This window comes from Triplophysa rosa, linkage group LG12, assembly GCF_024868665.1.
Source record: "Triplophysa rosa linkage group LG12, Trosa_1v2, whole genome shotgun sequence".
Classification (NCBI taxonomy): domain Eukaryota; kingdom Metazoa; phylum Chordata; class Actinopteri; order Cypriniformes; family Nemacheilidae; genus Triplophysa; species Triplophysa rosa.
In genome coordinates this window covers 22,608,355-22,622,543 of record NC_079901.1, presented here as the reverse complement: position 1 = coordinate 22,622,543, position 14,189 = coordinate 22,608,355, and the positions used below count along the sequence as shown (strand labels likewise).

The 14,189-nt window shown below is 40.3% G+C and overlaps 1 protein-coding gene across 4 annotated transcripts in view; it reads right to left on the bottom strand.

Moving 5' to 3' along the window:
* Positions 1-14,189, bottom strand: part of kcp (kielin cysteine rich BMP regulator) — a 30,464-nt gene that overhangs the window by 373 nt on the left and 15,902 nt on the right. For 3 of the 4 annotated variants that reach the window (XM_057347416.1, XM_057347417.1, XM_057347419.1), the window contains 26 exons: positions 14,003-14,099; positions 13,655-13,828; positions 12,019-12,101; positions 11,842-11,935; positions 11,525-11,707; positions 9,868-10,038; positions 9,549-9,725; positions 9,367-9,449; positions 9,024-9,197; positions 8,029-8,208; positions 7,678-7,942; positions 7,052-7,134; positions 6,846-6,939; positions 6,606-6,779; positions 6,445-6,527; positions 6,253-6,373; positions 5,071-5,153; positions 4,832-4,931; positions 4,666-4,754; positions 4,207-4,479; positions 3,910-4,082; positions 3,115-3,226; positions 2,918-3,019; positions 2,035-2,199; positions 1,544-1,859; positions 338-1,455 (listed from right to left, as the gene is read on the bottom strand). In XM_057347416.1, coding sequence (XP_057203399.1) covers positions 1,238-1,455; positions 1,544-1,859; positions 2,035-2,199; positions 2,918-3,019; positions 3,115-3,226; positions 3,910-4,082; positions 4,207-4,479; positions 4,666-4,754; positions 4,832-4,931; positions 5,071-5,153; positions 6,253-6,373; positions 6,445-6,527; positions 6,606-6,779; positions 6,846-6,939; positions 7,052-7,134; positions 7,678-7,942; positions 8,029-8,208; positions 9,024-9,197; positions 9,367-9,449; positions 9,549-9,725; positions 9,868-10,038; positions 11,525-11,707; positions 11,842-11,935; positions 12,019-12,101; positions 13,655-13,828; positions 14,003-14,099 — 3,867 coding nt within the window. In that variant the 3' untranslated portion in view covers positions 338-1,237. Of the gene's footprint in view, positions 1-337; positions 1,456-1,543; positions 1,860-2,034; positions 2,200-2,917; positions 3,020-3,114; positions 3,227-3,909; positions 4,083-4,206; positions 4,480-4,665; positions 4,755-4,831; positions 4,932-5,070; positions 5,154-6,252; positions 6,374-6,444; positions 6,528-6,605; positions 6,780-6,845; positions 6,940-7,051; positions 7,135-7,677; positions 7,943-8,028; positions 8,209-9,023; positions 9,198-9,366; positions 9,450-9,548; positions 9,726-9,867; positions 10,039-11,524; positions 11,708-11,841; positions 11,936-12,018; positions 12,102-13,654; positions 13,829-14,002; positions 14,100-14,189 lie in introns of those variants that run through there. The other variant, XM_057347418.1, reaches the window with a different exon arrangement.

Genomic DNA, 14,189 nt, shown 5'->3' with positions numbered 1-14,189 from the left:
TGTTCCAAACAAAAAAAGCATGAAATTAGCTAATGTACTTTTGAGTATACCAATTGCATTTGAAGTCGAATTTGATTTGCACATATTGTGCATAACATTTTTGTATAAAACTTTTAAAAGATTAAAAAAGATCTTTATTATGCAATTAAGAGATTGAGATGAATATGGATATTATCATTTAACGTTTATATTCAGAATGTATTTCAAAGTTATCAGGGGAAATTGACTGTGCCTGAAAACAATCGAATTGATTTTTTTATTTTAAAATATTTTTCTAATTTAAAATATTTTCTATTTGTATTATTTGAAATAAAATGCCAAATTAAAACAAACTAGACAGGGTGAAGGTGGAATTTAATGTAATAACATGACACAATAAAACATTAGAACACAATGAATATAAAACATACGAACAGTAACGGATTAAGGAAACAATAGCGATTTTTTTTTTTTTAATGAATATAATATCTATAGCTTATTATTAATCTGTTAATACATGGCCTCTTTGTTTTAATGTTCTTATTACTGTCATTTTAACACATGGCTCATAAAACCCATTTATTCAAAACAATTCATTCACAACACCAGTGCCAGAGCAAAAAAATCCCTTTCAGTGCGATAAAGTGATTATAAAATAGTGATAATCTGATTTTCACTTACTGAATGTTTAGGTCATAGCAATTCATTAAAAAATATCCAGAAAGGCCAGAATTATTTATATTTTAACTTATTTAGCAAGAAAAGTAATGTTGAATTTGTCACGATAGAAGCTCTGCTAGGAACCTGGACAGGTTAACGCTTGGTAAAATCTTACAGACAGTAGCACCAATAAAATAAAACCTTAAAAAGATAATGTGTACAGTAGAGGATTATTTGTGTGGTTATAGAATTTTTGAGCAGTAATGTGTAAGTTCAAGAATTGTAAAGTCAACATGAAATGCCATTTCGCAACCCGTTTTATTTCTATAATCAGATTTGTTCAATATTTTTGAGTATTTGTGGGTGTTATATATCAGAATGGAGCCAGGTTATTAGACGGACGGGGTTAAAAAGTGAGATGAATTTGGAATGACCTCCAAACAGGAAATCGATTTCGGAGACAGAATGAGTTTGATAAAAGATAACAAAAACAAACAATCCTGCACAACGGCTCCATGTCGACTGTAAGATCACTAAGATGTAAATTCATCAGATCCCAGAATTCATCGAAAACAGTGTCACTCGCCGTGTGGATCCCTCAGACCTTGCCGTGGATAATTTTAGGGCATTTTTCAGGGGTGATACAGTGGGCGTTGTGTTCCACCAGTCCGGCGGGACACTGGCATCCCGGCACACAGGGTTTAAAGCAATGAGCCTCGATCACACCCAGAGGTATGTCTTTATTAAAGCACGTCTTAGGGCACGGCGGTCCGCATTCATCAAACACGTAACCTCTGTCTGTCGGACAACCAACGGCTGTGGGGATTGGAAAAGAAAGAAAGGTTACCAGACCACACCAGAAGATCAAATTCTATAGTTCTGTATACTGTATGATCAAACTCACCGCAGAGTGTGGGCGACCGCCACTGCAGGACGACTCCAGCCTCGCGGCACTCAGACACGTAAGCCTCCAGCACATCACACAAACACAGATCCAATTTGGACCCGCAGGCACACAGGTCATACACACATGAAGCGAAGAACATTTCAGGTGGCACCAGCTTGTGGCAGCGCTCAAACACGGGAGACTTCAGCACCGCACATCTTGCGTTCGCCGTCTTGCGGGCGGAGTAACCAGCCTCCTTACACGGGTTAATGTTCCTTGCATCAGAACACTGACCATTCGAGTGGTTTCCACGGTCGACCTGTGTGTCGTGCACCTATCAGAATTGAATAGGGAATTATTCTGAATTTCAATTCATTAAAACAGGATGACATATGTGGATGAACATGCAGCATGGGATTTTCCCCAAAATGATCATTTTAACAATTTACATACAAACCCCCACGCATAAATATGGCTTTGTTCAGAGATGCTGAAATGGCTTCTCTCACCTTCCAGCTGTTTCCGAACGTTGCTTCAGAGTTGGTGATCTGTCCGTTGCGGAGTATCATGTCGTCCTGAGGGTAGTTGTTGAAGTTGCCACAGAGACCACACATGTGCTTCTTATAGGTGCCAGGAACACTGACCTCCAGATGAGAGCGACCGTTCCACAGCACCTGCAGATAAACATCATCATACGGACATCATAGACATACCTGGAGCTGGTATTTTATTACATTAATGTAATGCACCGAACCTAAAAAATAACTTATTTAAAATAAGGTTTTATCTGTTAACATTAGTAAATGCATTAGCTGACATACAGCAAATGTAGTTGTTTGTAGTTTGCCAGAATTCATTAATCTTTGTTAATATTAGGTAAGGACAATAAAATTGTTCATGTTAGTTCATTGTGCATTTATGGAGCCCCGTACATATCATGTGAAAAAACAATTATATAATGTGACGAATACGAATTTGTTAATAATTATGTATTAACTATTTATTCATATGTAAGCATGTTTTTCAAATAAGCAAAACACGCTCGCACATTAATATATAAAAAAACTGGTATGCTAATATGCCAATGTTAACAGTTAAAACTTTTAAATATGTATTAATAAATGCTGAAATGAACACAAATTTGAATAAACAATGTAGAAGTATTATTCATTGCAAGTTCATATTAACTTTATAAATATATGCACAGTTATATAAAATACATATAATTAATAAAATATAATAATATAAAATTTTTATTATAATAATGAATATAAATAACAGTATTTTAGTTTTGTACTTGACCAGGGCTCAAAATTTTGTATTTAAGCATATATTGGCTCATAGGTCTGTCCTGAAAGGTTTACAAACATTTGTGAACAGTAGAGTTTGTACCTTTAGCCCAACATTGGTGTTAAGGAGAATGGTGTTGGTCTTACGCTCCAGGTAAACATACGGCTCTTTAAGAAACGGCAGGGAGACAGGCTCATAATCAACCTGAATGCAGGAAAGAGTCAAAATAAAGAGAAATAATAATATACAAATGATGCAAATTGCATTAGTCTAATGTAAACAATCCTCTATGCCCTCACCTTGACAACCCAGTCCTGAAAAAGCTGTACCACAACATCACCGACATACACTGTGACCTCTTTAGTCCAAGACACTCCCTTACGACCCCTGTCGTCATTGGACACATGGACACTGGAGGAATACAAACAAACGTCACTACACTTCTTGAAGATTTTAATACGCTTTTTTATTCTTTTATTGTGCTGTACTGTAAATACAGGGGTCTTCAATGTTTTTCGGGGCAAGGACCCCTTAGATGAGAGATGCATGGAGCAGGGACCCCCTCATACCAAATGTGTAAACGGAGCTATTTAAATAGAAACAACCCAATTGTCACAGCAATATTATGTTAAGACATTACATTAGCACTATTATGTTATTGTTGCACATAGGCTAAATACTTTTCCGTGTATTATTTTTGTTTTTAATATAGATTGCTTGATTATTTTAAGGGATTTGCAGCATCAAACATTTTCATTTTACTGTGAGATGGACAATTAAACATTTTTTTGAACCTTAGTTTTTATTAAGGCTTCAATGGGATGACTGACCCTGCTAATGGCACAAAGACTATTCTAGTGGAGGTAGGGCTTGTCTCTGGATGCAAAAGAAATTAGTGCAGATTTTAGGGATTCTGTTGTAAAATCAGGCTGTTTTATTAAGTGTCATTCTTTTTTTCTTCCGCTTCTGTGTGTGTTGCAGAAGAGAAACATTCAAATAAATTAATATTAATATAAATGAAAATAAAACAAATTGTTATATTATAACCAAAAACGTCAGATGAAACCGTCTATATGGGAAAATGTCCTGATCACCTGAATTCTCCACCCTCACAGTCCTTAGCTAACACATATGTACACGAGCCCTGGAAGTTCACCATCTTGCCATCGAACGTCAGGTAATGAGGGTCTCCAAACACGATACATGTGGCCGGCCGAGGAATGCAGTGAGGACAACACATTCCAGGAACGAGAGCTGGTGTTTCATCCTTCAAACACACAGAGCCAGGTGTGATCTGTGTGTCATTCTCAGTGTGTATATACGTGTGTGTACGCGTGTGTGTGTGTGTGTGTGTGTGTGTGTGTGTGTGTGTGTGTGTGTGTGTAACTCACTGAGGCACAGGTAAGCGGAGGGCATCTCTGAGTCTGGCAGTGCACGTCTCCGGACACGCAGGTGCAGGACGTGCACTCGTCCACCTCCCAGTGGTCATTGTGGCTGTACAGACGTCCCTCATACACACACGGCGTGCTGGTGTCTATGGTGTAAACCACACTGACGACATCTGTGCATTCATAGCAACACTTCCCAGGATTCTTCACTCTGACCGACCCGTCTGGACAGTCGAGTAGAGGACACTCCTGCAGGTCACACTCGACGTGGCCTTGCTGTAGCACACGCGAACACATGTAGATAACATAAACGTATTAATATCCCATTAATACTTTACGAAAATACTGAGAATCTGAATTAGTTTTTTTTGTGCATTCCGCATTTGAGTTGGAGCGAGTTTGTATAAAAGCGAATTAATATATGATATCTGAAAACATCTCCACTGTGCGTGTGTTGCTCACGTTGCAGACGCAGGTGATACACTCATTCTCCTCGTCTGTCCATTTCCAGCCATTCGGCACACGGGTCTTGTCACTGTCTAACACACACTCTGAGACACACACAATGTACAGTTTTGAGATGAAGCTACAGTTAGTTCATACTATTTCTGATAGTCAAACCCTGTACCATCACACACGGGACAGCAGGAGTCGGGCGGGGTGTGCTGCTCAGACAGGGGACAGCTGAGGGAGGGACAGCCTCGATGGATACACGTCCATGTCAGATCCTGCACTCAAACACACACACACGCACGCACGCACGCACACACACACACACACACACACACACACACACACACACACATGCGATCACTTTACAGAAATGCACAAGACTCACAGCTTAATAAAACAGCACCGAGTGATCACCTTGCACTGACAGGTGAAGCATGGATCATCTGTGGCCAACACTTCATTTCCAACCAGTATAGCTGTGCAGTTACTCAGGGGCTCTGAAGACAAACACAAGACACAAGATGAATGTTTAGCTTGAAACGATCAGCCAACGAGAATGTTTAGTTTAAAAGCAAATCAGAACAAAAAAGACACTTTTATATGGTTGTTTACTTATGGAATTGCTCACTAGGGCTTTTAAGATTTGACTTTCACGTAACAACTCCTGCTAGGCTTTAAATGATTATTATTTCAGTTATTTTATGTTGCTGACCACATTTGTTTTGGGTGCTTTTCTATTTAGAAATCATTATAGTGACCATAAACATAAAAAACACACATACAGTACATTAAAAAAAAAAAACATACACATACATTTACAATACTACCATGTGTTATTTATTTCATCATTTTCTAGCGGTCTATGCATTCTTATATTTTTTTCTGTACTCTTTTATACTTTACAGTCTGTTTTGCTTTATTTCCTGTAAAATGAAATTTGCACAATGCAAATATGTGAAATGCATAATAGAAATACATTTAAATTCAATCCAAGAATGAAATTTCTTGAAGTGTGGGAAAAATTATAGTTGCCATGCCCCCGAATAAGAGCTATACTTTCAATTCAATTTCCATTTTCAAATCCTCATCAGCTTTTTTAAAATGTTGAAACAAGCGTGATCTATTTTTAAACAAAAAAATCCAATCTAATACTTTATCACTACATCATTTCATCACAAACTTGGTCTGTCCCCTCTCTCTCTTTCTCAATACACAGTTGAAAAAGAATAAAATGTCAAAGTGCAATATACTGTAAATATAAGCAGAAATAATTAAATTGAGGGTTTTAAAAAAACATGATAAAAACAAGAGAGAGGGTTGATTTAAAAATGTTCAACATTTACAAATAATTTAATTTATTGAATAATTTAAAGATAAAATGAAATACAAATAATTAATTGTTTAATGAGTTGTAGATTAATCTTTATATTGTTCTATTGTTTTGCTGTAATGTAAGGTGTGTGTTTGTGATTACTACTTTGGAATTATGCCGAGTGTTTTAAACTTGTAACATAAATATTTATGCTATATTTAAAATGCGAAACTCTCTCTGTCTAACTCTCTGTCTCTTTAAAACACAGCAGTGTTAATACTGACGTGCACAGACCGGACAGCAGGCATCAGAGCTGCTGTACAGTATATTATGTTTGGGACAGTTCACCAGACTCGGACACTGTTTCCTGTAACAGCGCAGATGTTGCTCTCCGTCTGGCATGACCTGTAACACACAAACTCGGTGTGAGGAAATCAAACCAGCACACGTACACAAACTGCTGTGATGAGCCGTACCTCACAGGTGCAGATCTGACAAGGGTCATCCGATGGGTTAAATGTCTCTCCTGGACTGTACACACGGCCTTCAAACAAACAGTCTACCCAAACAATAACACGAGAGAATTAACCAAGAAAAACTTATAAAGCTACTTTGTGTGTTTGCAGACTGTGTGTACCTGCGCAAACTGGGCAGCATTCACCCGGTACGTTGATCTGATTCAGACAGGTGGAGAGACAGTGGACCTCGGAGCAGGTGGTCACTCCATCCACACACATACAGGACATGCAGGGTCCACTGGACGCAAACCACGTGCTGCCTTCAGAGTGCTCGACACCGTCATGAATACAACCTGAAAAAGAGAGGTTTAGTGTTCTTGATTAAATGTCATTCAATTTGTGATCTGTGGTATCTGTACCTCTGCAACGGGGACAGCATGAGCCTGGATCGGTGACCTGGTGCATGCAAGTCAACTTGGCACACTGAGGTCCAACACAGCTCAATTCACCGTCCTAAAGCACACACACACACACACACACACACACTAATGAGGTAGAATCAACATTTCTTTAAAGAAAAGCAGGATGTCTGATCATAGAGACCAGCATTAGGTAAGTGTCTTACCACACAGGTGCATGTAGAGCAAGGATCAGTGGGCAGGGACAAACTCTGACCCTCCAGATATTCCCGACCTTGTTCAGCACATACTGTAGGGCCACACAAAGCAGGATAGAAGTGAAGATACTACGCATAAAAAAGAAAAATCACAGACGAGACCTTGAATCTCAGTTATTTGACATAGACATCAATGAGAACAAATGGAGAGCAAATTGGAAATTTTGCGTAAGTCTACTGTGTCTCAGATATTTCTCACGAGAAAAAGAGTCAGAAATCTCACAAATGTTTCTGTCATTAGAGTTTCAGAAGAGATGTCAACAATGTCTCAAACTGAGCTCAGATTGGTCAAGTCTGCAATCAAAAGCCAATATTATTGAAGATCTCAAAATGAAATCACATCACATATACCCAAATTTTACCTCTACAAACTACATTCATTTTGCACCTTCATACTCATCAAGTATTTCAACTATCCTTTCATGTTTTTTATTTCTCCTAAGCAATTTTAAGAAACACCAGTTGATACTAAAACACAACTGAGAACTCCATCAAACCTATGAAAGAGCAACATCTGACCAATAAAATTCCATCTGGCATCATTGACACTCAAACACAAGCACACACACACTGACCTCTGCACTGCGGGCAGCACTGTCCCGGCAAGGTGACGGGGTCCTGGCACCGAAGCAGAGGGCAGCTAACAGAACTGCACGTAACAGAGCCGATACTACACACACAGCGTCTGCATGGGTCCGAGGGAGCGTAGAACGTCTGCATGTTTTCATACCGCTGCCCGTCATACGAACACGTGTCACACACAGGGCAACAGTCCGCAGAATGCACCGGATGCGTGCACTGCTGTGGGCATGAGTTCCTGTAACAGGAGACATGCCCGTTCTGGAAAACACAAACACACACAACTATTAAGCAACCTCAAGGTGTTTTCACATGCATTCCTTACAACGAGACGTCAGTGATCTCACCTGGCAAGTGCAGGTAGAGCAGCGGTCATCGGCTGGGGTGAATGTCGAACCAGACTCATACGCCTGCCCCAGGTGTTCACAGGTCCCAGCGCACACAGGGCAGCACTCACCTGGTGGACGCACGGGCCTCCCGCAGGGGACTTCAGGACACGACACAGGTGTGCATGATACAGTACCGTTCTATATACACGCGAGACACACACATAAACCGTTTTTCTTAAGTATGATGGTGATACGGTGCAGGAATGGTAACGGATCATATAGATTAAATTTGTACGATTTTTTTTAGCCTGAGAAATTTTCATTTTAGTGGAAGACACTTTTCAGGCAAAACACCACAAAAAGAGGATTGTTAGGTTTAAAGTAATTAGAAAACAGATATAAATAGATATATTTAAATATTTAAAGTTTGCAAATCATATAGAAGAAAGACGCTCAGATGTTGCTCTTTCATCACCCGGAAGATAATGGAAGTCTCAGTTTCATTAAAGTTTCAGCTTAGTGTCAAATGTTTCTCCAAATAAAAAAACAAACAAATAAAAACAAATGAGACTACTGTTAAACTTGACTATTGTTAGGAGTATGGAGGTGAAAATGTATTTAGATTGTAAAGGTATCTAATCTGAATTTGGGACAATTGGTTGAGAAATGTTTGAGTTCATTTTGAAATCTTTAATAATATTGACTTAACCAATCTGAGCTCAGTTTGAGACATTGTTAAGATCTGTTCTGAAACTATAATTGAGACATTTGTGAGATTTCTGCCTCTTTTACTCAGGAGAAACATTTGAGAGGAAGATGAGACTTAAGCAAAAGTTTCCATTTGCTCTCCATTATGTCATTGATGTCCAGGAGAAACAACTGAAATATAACTGAAATTTTATTTGCGCTTTTGATTTTCCAAATGAAGTCCAAATGCATATTTGGGACGCTATAAGGTGCTGGCAAGCAGAGATGCTGTGTAACTATGGCAACGGAGTGTGATGTGTCTATACCAGGCAGGTACAGCCCTGGCAGTGATTGTTGGGATCAGGGAAGCCCTCTCCGTTTCCATATTCACGACCGTTGTAACTACAGCCTTCACACACTCCGCAGCCACAAGGGTCCTGCACAGGGTGAGGACAGGGGACGTTCGGACAGTTCCTGGGATAACAGCGAACATCACCCCTCTGATGACAAACACATTGAGACACAATTAAAATCACACGCAAACACTCAGAAGCATAAACTGCCTACGTGTATGATGGCAGAAAAGTGTCATAAAATGTGAAGCAGCTGTTTTCGCAATGATGCAGGATAAATGAACTATTATGAATACAAAACAATGTGTGTACTTACTGAACATGTGCACTCCTCGCAGCTTACTGTGGGCGATGGGAATGTCTCGCCATCCGCGAACACTCTTTCATGATACAGACAGCCTGTAAAATACACACAAATACAATGTTAAATACCCTGTTTCATGTTTTTCTGCCAGTGCGATTTTTTTAAGCACAAAAGTGCATAGCATGCCGCATTACCATCACACACAGGACAGCATTGGTCTGGCCGAGTGATGGGGTGGCTACACCCTGGATGGTGACACTGCCTCCGATTGCAGGTGACGTAACCACTCATGCACATGCAACGGCCGCAGTGATCGGCGGGGTCTGAGAACTCCTGACCATTCTGATATTCCACACCGGCATACATACAGCCTGCAAATACACACAACACAAACTCGAAATTCCTCTATTAACAGACTCAATAAAAGCACTGATCAATGCTATCATCACTGAATTTACAGTGCAGCACTGGAATTATATAAATGCGAGTGAGGGTATAAACAAACACACAGACCATCACAGCGCGGGCAGCAGTGGCCCTGTACAGGGAAGGGGCAGTTGTGTTGTGAACAATGCCTCCTCTCACACTTGACCGTTCCATCACGACAAACACAAGTTGCACAGGGGTCTGACACGTCTTCAAACGTGGCACCATTTGCATGTTCCCTCCCTTTATACAGACAGCCTGCAAAGTCAATGCAGTAGAGATAAATTTACATTTGTTACATTAAGGCAGGTATATAGCTATAGGTATGTAGACACACAGACACTATCTCAGAGAGACACACAGCTATATAGATATAGAGACCCTACCTCAGAGAGATAAACAGGTATGTAGACACACAGGCCCTATCTCAGAGAGATAGACAGGGACATAGACAGAGAGACCCCGTCTCATAGAGATAGACAGGTATGTAGACACACAGGCCCTATCTCAGAGAGATAGACAGGTATATAGACAGACAGACCCCGTCTCATAGAGATAGACAGGTATATAGACAGACAGACCCCGTCTCATAGAGATAGACAGGTATATAGACAGACAGACCCCGTCTCATAGAGATAGACAGGTATATAGACAGACAGACCCCGTCTCATAGAGATAGACAGGTATATAGACAGACAGACCCCGTCTCATAGAGATAGACAGGTATATAGACAGACAGACCCCGTCTCATAGAGATAGACAGGTATATAGACAGACAGACCCCGTCTCATAGAGATAGACAGGTATATAGACAGACAGACCCCGTCTCATAGAGATAGACAGGTATATAGACAGACAGACCCCGTCTCATAGAGATAGACAGGTATATAGACAGACAGACCCCGTCTCATAGAGATAGACAGGTATATAGACAGACAGACCCCGTCTCATAGAGATAGACAGGTATATAGACAGACAGACCCCGTCTCATAGAGATAGACAGGTATATAGACAGACAGACCCCGTCTCATAGAGATAGACAGGTATATAGACAGACAGACCCCGTCTCATAGAGATAGACAGGTATATAGACAGACAGACCCCGTCTCATAGAGATAGACAGGTATATAGACAGACAGACCCCGTCTCATAGAGATAGACAGGTATATAGACAGACAGACCCCGTCTCATAGAGATAGACAGGTATATAGACAGACAGACCCCGTCTCATAGAGATAGACAGGTATATAGACAGACAGACCCCGTCTCATAGAGATAGACAGGTATATAGACAGACAGACCCCGTCTCATAGAGATAGACAGGTATATAGACAGACAGACCCCGTCTCATAGAGATAAACAGGTATGTAGACACACAGGCCCTATCTCAGAGAGACAGACAGGGATATAGACACACAGACCCTATCTCAGATTTTAGACACAGACAGACAGACAGGCAGACAGGCAGACTGACAGACCCTAACTCAGACAGACAGATATATAAACAGACAGACAGACCCTATCTCACACAGTTGGCTATATAGATAGACTGACTGACAGACAGGCAGACAGACCAACCAGCAGACAGAGAGACAGAAAGGCAAACAGAGAGACCTTTACTCAGACCTGATAGACACACAGATAGAACAGAAAGACAGACAAAACAACAGGCAGACCCTATCTCAGACAGAAAGACAAATATTTACACAGACAGACAGACGAGAGGTTACATAAAGCGTCTCACCATCACACGTGCGACAGCAGTCTTGATTTATAGGGTGGGAACAGACAGCAGGAGGGCAGGGCGTATGCCTGCAGTTCATTGTCCCGTTGATGCAGGAGCATGATTGACAGCTGTCAGAGGGATGATAGAATTGCTGCATGTGTCCATACGACTGTCCTTCAACAATGCATTCGGCAGGGGGCTCTGGAAGAGACGAGACAGACATAAACTAAGCACACAAAAAGTACAAACATCTTCTTTTGTGTTTCACAAGGGTAAAATCTACAGTAGCCTAATTCCATCATGAGCTGACTGCAGCAGAAGAGCAACAAAGTCACCTGGACACTGGGGGCAGCATTCTCCTGACTGAAAATAAGCATCGACACACGGCACTGCCGGACATCTGTTCATCTGACAATGGACATGTCCATTCTAGAGACAAAAACAAACACATGTAAAGTACACAACACAGATTTATGACTCGATGAATGTGTTTGTGTGAGACAGAGACTCACGGTGCAGTGGCAGGTCCTGCAGCGATCTGTCGGATGTGGAAACTCCATTCCGTTAGGATAAACATTACCTGCATAACTACACCCTGAGGCGGGAAATAGCGATGTAAATGTTTGCTCTGTATCTCATGGAAACTCTTCAAGAATTTAGCTTTTAGAGTAGTGCAACATTGCATTTTACTACATGTAATGTTGAATATTTATTACACTTATTACGTGTAATTTTAAAGAAATTAAAGGGATAGTTCACCCCAATGAAAATACTCAAATCATTACAAACCTGTATGACTTTGTTTCTTCTGCAGAACACAAAAGAAGATATCTTGAAGAATGTTGGTAACCCTCATTGACTTCTATTGTATGAACACGAAACCACTGAGACATTTCTCAAAATATCTCATTTTGTGTTCCACAAAAGAAAGAGTCATAAACAGGTTTGGAATGACATAAGGGTGAATAAATGAAGACGGATTTATTTTTGTGTGAACTACAGCTTTAATATAAGGACAAAGGGCCTCATTCATGAAACACGATTTTTTGTGTAAATCGTTCGTAAAGTAGCTTTGACGTAAATTTTCGTATTCATGAAAAGTTTGTTTTTTCAAAATGTTAGTTGGTATGAAAGAAATGTACACCTGCTCCCTACCACGTGTAAATGGTGCATAACACATTCAAACGTTCTGTTTTCTTTTGGACAAACTGATAACACTCTGTTTTGATGCACTATGTATCATTATGATATTTCACAAGTTTTGTACTCTTCAACTTTGGGTAAAACGGAGGGCACGTCACTGTCCCTTTTTACAAAGCCATCCAATTACAGTGGAGGAGAGGCGGGACTTACACGTGACAAACCATCACACTTGTACAACATAACAACGGAGAAGTTAATATCGCTATTAATATTGTTACTGATTTTTTGTATTCAGCAATATCCTTCAGAATAAACGCAAAGGCAGGAAAAACGCAGTGCCTCCAAAGCGCTCTCAAGCGCCACCAGCTGGTCGTTTTCAGAGAAGCACAAGGCATTATTTTAGCTGGCTAAAAACGCTTGGGTAGACACACGGTAATTTATTTATTTATTATAAGGCATATAGCCTATTATTCTCTTATGCATTAATCCACCCGAGAATGGAGTCCAGAAGATACCACAGGTTTCCTAAATACGTCATTTGCGTAGCCGTAATTCATAGGGCGGGGCTTATGCTAATTATGAATCAGCATGAATGCGCGCCCTCTTTACGAATGATTGGAATTCATTAACATCTGACGTTTACGAAGTATATGTGAATCCAGAGCAGTTTTTGGAAAGGTCTGTATTTTGCACAAATCACTCACATATATTTACGAATGTTTCATAATGTTTCATAAAAAGTGTTTTTGAGAACAGATTCCCAAAATAATGTCTCACATGCTCACATTTACAAGAATCTTTTTTTTATCTAAAAGAAATTACATTTATAAAATCTTATTTTGAACTCCATACATATTTCTTTCCAAATTCTTCCAAGAACAAGTCATCTGAGCCATGATTTTATTGCTTACTCTTTACCCGTCAATCATCGGCTGTTTCTATTTCTCCTACAGAACAAACAGCGGAGACAAAGTTGATGAAAAACAAAGACCTTCTCACTCTCACCATTGCAGTTGTTTTGGCAGCACTGCCCCGGGCGAGGATAGTGACAGTTGGGTTCTGGGCACTCGTGATTCCCACAGGTCACACCGCCATCAGCACAAACACAGTCCTCACATGGATTTGAGGGATTCGGGAATATGTCACCATTAGTATAGATGCGGTTATCATATTCACAGTCTAGAAAGAGAAAAGAGGATATGAGGACAAGTGACACCATGGACTTGCTTAACAAAACGTTTCAATATTTTTATTGTTTTATTTTGTTAGGTATATTGATTGTTATGCTACTGTGTGTTGTGAAAAGGTTTGTTTTGGCACAACGCAAAATAATGTTGGGTTGTGAATGTGTACCTGGTGGACAGTGTGGGCAGCACTCTCCATGGGGTGTGTATGGATTAGAACATGCAGGAGGTGAACATTCAGGCATGGCACAAGATACCTGGCCATCCTATATATATATATACACACACACACGCACGCACGCACGCACGCACGCACGCACGCACGCACGCACGCACGCACGCACGCACGCACGCAC